At 36.9% G+C, this 3,784-nt stretch overlaps 1 protein-coding gene across 1 annotated transcript; it reads left to right on the plus strand.

Annotated features, from left to right (window-relative positions):
- Positions 1–1,440: 1,440 nt before the first annotated feature.
- Positions 1,441–2,676, plus strand: LOC103722749 (phosphatidylinositol transfer protein 3-like). The gene is made up of 3 exons (XM_039120182.1): positions 1,441–1,614; positions 1,898–2,074; positions 2,519–2,676. Exons 1-3 carry the CDS (start codon positions 1,546–1,548, stop codon positions 2,645–2,647), a joined length of 375 nt encoding a protein of 124 aa, XP_038976110.1. The 5' UTR covers positions 1,441–1,545; the 3' UTR covers positions 2,648–2,676.
- Positions 2,677–3,784: the final 1,108 nt, after the last annotated feature.

The raw sequence follows: 3,784 nt of genomic DNA on the forward strand, positions 1-3,784 counted from the left end.
ACAGATTAGTGACCGACCGGTCACAAAATACGCGGGTAGGATGGGCGCCAAAACTTAGTGACCACTGTCGTGACGGGATATCTGTCACAAAACTGGTAAGCGAAATTGCAACGAGATAGTGACAAATTCACCCGTCACAAAAATTACAACCCAAATGTTTATAAATTTTTAAAAGATTATTTTTGATAGTGACGGATTATTGACAGAAATTTTCGTCACTAAATTTAATTTCTAATTCCAAAAATATTAAAAATAATATTTTTGAGTAATTATAAATAAAAAAAGATAAAAGATAAAAGGAGGAAATCTAAGTGCAGCCGCCCCTCAACCCCCCACACCACACCCACACCCCGCCGCCCCCCCCCCCCCCCGGGCGATCCCTAACCCCTCCTCCTCCCCCCAACCCAAATCCAACAAATCCCTAACCGAAAGGCTGTCCACGGCTGGGATGACCGTCCGGATTTCCTAAACCCTTCTCCTCCCCCCTACGCCGACGAGAGCTACCTGATCTTCTTCGAGTCTCCTCGAATACGGATTCTCGCTTTGAGAGCTCACGTCCGAGGCCAGCAGCGCGGGATTTTGTTCTGTATCTCTCGTGAAATGCTCAAGATCGGGGCGGTCTTTCTGATAAGATCTCTTCGCCTCGGATTTTTGATGAAATGCTTGTGATATTGCTTGAGGTACCCGTGCTTGTCCCTTTGTTACTATTTTTATATTTTTTTGGGGTGATTTCGGTGTCTGGTTCATATAAAATGGTGGAACGTAAGCTTAATTTATTGGGATTTTTTTTTCTCGTGATGCGATTTGTGGATATACAACAGAGATTTGGATGATTCTGTGGTTTTTGATGTAATGGGGTAATTTTTTGGTTGAAGAAAAAGGTCTCCGCCGCTTCCAGGAAGCTGCAATTTGTGGATATACGGCAGAGATTTTTGTTTAGCGCTATAGTTCATACTTCTAGGGTTTTCTGCCCTCATGATTCGTTCTTTATTTGTTTGTTTTTCTTTTGATTTTGTGCACAGGTGTTGATTCCGATACCAAAACCTACTGGTTTCACTGGTGCCGATCCTTACAAGATGTAAGTCTAATTGAATGTTCGTGTTTTTCTTAATTTGTCTAACATGTCATTTGAATATGCTTCTCTTTAGTCAATTTACTGTATCTGTGTAAGAATTGATGGCTGTATAATTTTCTCTCTTTATAATTGATTCTAAACATTTCATTGCTTTGTTGGAAAAATAATCTCAGCACAAGATAGATAAGCCATGAATCATGTAAAACATATGTCTAACAGCATCATGTACATCAATGAAACTTAATTTCTTTTTCTTCCAGATAGGCTACATTTGGGTATTTAAAGTTATTTACATAGGAGCTAGACTCTCTTCTATGAAATAAAATATATTGATTCTGCTGATTCATTTAGCTATAAATTTCCCTCACAGGCAAATTCAATCTTTGTTATTGATCTTCTTACTGGTATACAGATGTACTCATTTTAATTTAATTTTTAGATCTTCCAGAAGTTTGCTAAATTATATAACAATGCCTTTGAGAAAATCAAGATCGAGTGCTGTTGAGAAAGCCTTGTCTCCTGAAGAACAGCAAGCAAAGGTAAACATACTCATTTTAACCAACTAAATGCTTCTATTTATGCCTCTTAAGTTTTATGCATGACATCTTCATTCCGAATTTTGGTTATCACTTGAAGCATCTTATAGTGTTCGCTTGAAAAGCATCTTATAGTTTTCACTTGAAGAGCATCTTAAGCTCCTTCCTTTTTATGAGAAAGCATGTTAAGATCTTTATGGAATATTATGTCTCACAACATTGTTAAGGGGTTCCTGTTGTATCATGCTTATCATATATAGGTAATGTTGATGCCTTTTCCAAGCAGATAAATGAAGTTCGAAGGATGATTGGTCCATTGTCGGAAGCACTGCCAGACTTCTGTTCAGATGCTTCAATATCAAGGTACCTCCGGTCAAGAAACTGGAATGCAGAAAAGGCAAGTAAAATGCTGAAAGAGACTGTGAAATGGAGATTGAAATACAAGCCAGAAGCCATTCGCTGGGTATGGGTAGAGTTCGTTATGTTCTTGAAGAACTGTAGTTTAACACAAGTTGGTCACTGACCAATCAAATTATTTCTGAATTTTAACTCCTCACAAATCTAAGAAGAGGCTAGATTTATTAAAATATTAAATCAAAAAGACACAATGACCATTTGCCCACATTTGGCAAGAGCGAAACAAAAATTGATAGAACGCAAAGATTAAGTGATCTACCTCCTTCATTTAGTTTATTAGTGTGCCATCATTCAACTGTAAGAAAAAAGAATCTGCATCAATTATATCTCCAAAGCCCTTATTTTGAAAGAAAGTGCAGATAAGTTGCTATTTATCAACTGCATAGAATTTTTAGAGTCCACTCATTCTTGATATTTTGGTAAAGCCTACATGATTACAAGTTTGTTTGTAGCTTTCTGTTTCCTGATGTAATTTCTTGTTGACTACTAGGAAGATGTTGCCCATGAAGCTGCTACTGGAAAGATTTACCGGGCTGATTACTTTGACAAATATGGAAGATCTGTTCTTGTTATGAGGCCTGGATTTCAGGTGGGAGGGAAATATAAGAGAAAATTGTGAATATTTAATAGATTTCTTCATCATCTGACTCTCAGGTTTCTGCATGACCTGAAAGCCATATTGTGACTTTTTGCTTTTAATTTTGTATACGTGGTGGTTTTCTCCTTGAAAAAAGAATGAATGAAAAAACGAAGCCGTGTGGGCCACGTTCATTAGCGTTTCATCGTTCGAGTGTTACTTTATAATTGTACCAGTAGGTTGTGGTGATAATTTTTAGAAACAAAAGTTCCGAACTGGTGGACCAAAATTTTTCCTGTGTCTTTCATTTTTGGGATTATAGGTCTTGCTCTCATGTTATGTTTCAACAAGAAGGAACATGTCAGAGATAACGACCTTTTATATATTACTGTCTTAGGGATTGGGAACCATTTAGTGAGATTATTAGGCTTGTAATTGTTGGTTCTTTTGTTTTGTTTTTCCAGTTCCAGTTATGTAATTTCAACCTACTTATATTAATTCAAAAGGTTTCACTGTTTTTGTCTTCCCATCTTCTTTTTTTTCTGGTGCTGCAGAAGGAAGGAAAGCTCTCGTCAACTGAGTCTACAGTGAGGAAGGCAGAGGATGTGGTGAGCAGCATGCTGGCCAAGGGTTTTGTCCTGAGCAAGGATGCCCTCAAGAGAGCAATCCTAGGATAGGTCTTTGCATTCATAGGAGGAATGAAATCTCTGTTATGACATACTTTTTGTACTTTGATTTTGATGGATTTAGGACATGTTGATGCCTATTTTGAATGACATGTTAAAAATTTTTTGCGTAATGTTGAATGCCTTTACTATTAATGATATTATTATTATTATTATGAGCCAATCAATGTACCAAATGTACCAGGTTATTGAAATGTGATCAGTGACTAAATTTGGTTACTGAATTGTTTACCAAGTATTGTGACGAGCAGCCATAAATTAAGTGACAGAATTTTGGTTACTAAAAATTGATTCTGCTCAGTGAGTTGTGACAAATTATTGACGGTAACCTTGTCACTAGATCAGTGATGGAATTAATAACAAATTTAGTGACAAAATTTGTGACTATGTCTGTGATGACTAAATTTGTCACTGAAGGTTGTGACAGATTTGTGACCAAATTTGTGACCGAATTCTGTGACAAAATCAGTGACCAAGTTACCTTCGTCACTAA

This window comes from Phoenix dactylifera, unplaced genomic scaffold, assembly GCF_009389715.1.
Source record: "Phoenix dactylifera cultivar Barhee BC4 unplaced genomic scaffold, palm_55x_up_171113_PBpolish2nd_filt_p 000734F, whole genome shotgun sequence".
In the NCBI taxonomy this organism is placed as follows: domain Eukaryota; kingdom Viridiplantae; phylum Streptophyta; class Magnoliopsida; order Arecales; family Arecaceae; genus Phoenix; species Phoenix dactylifera.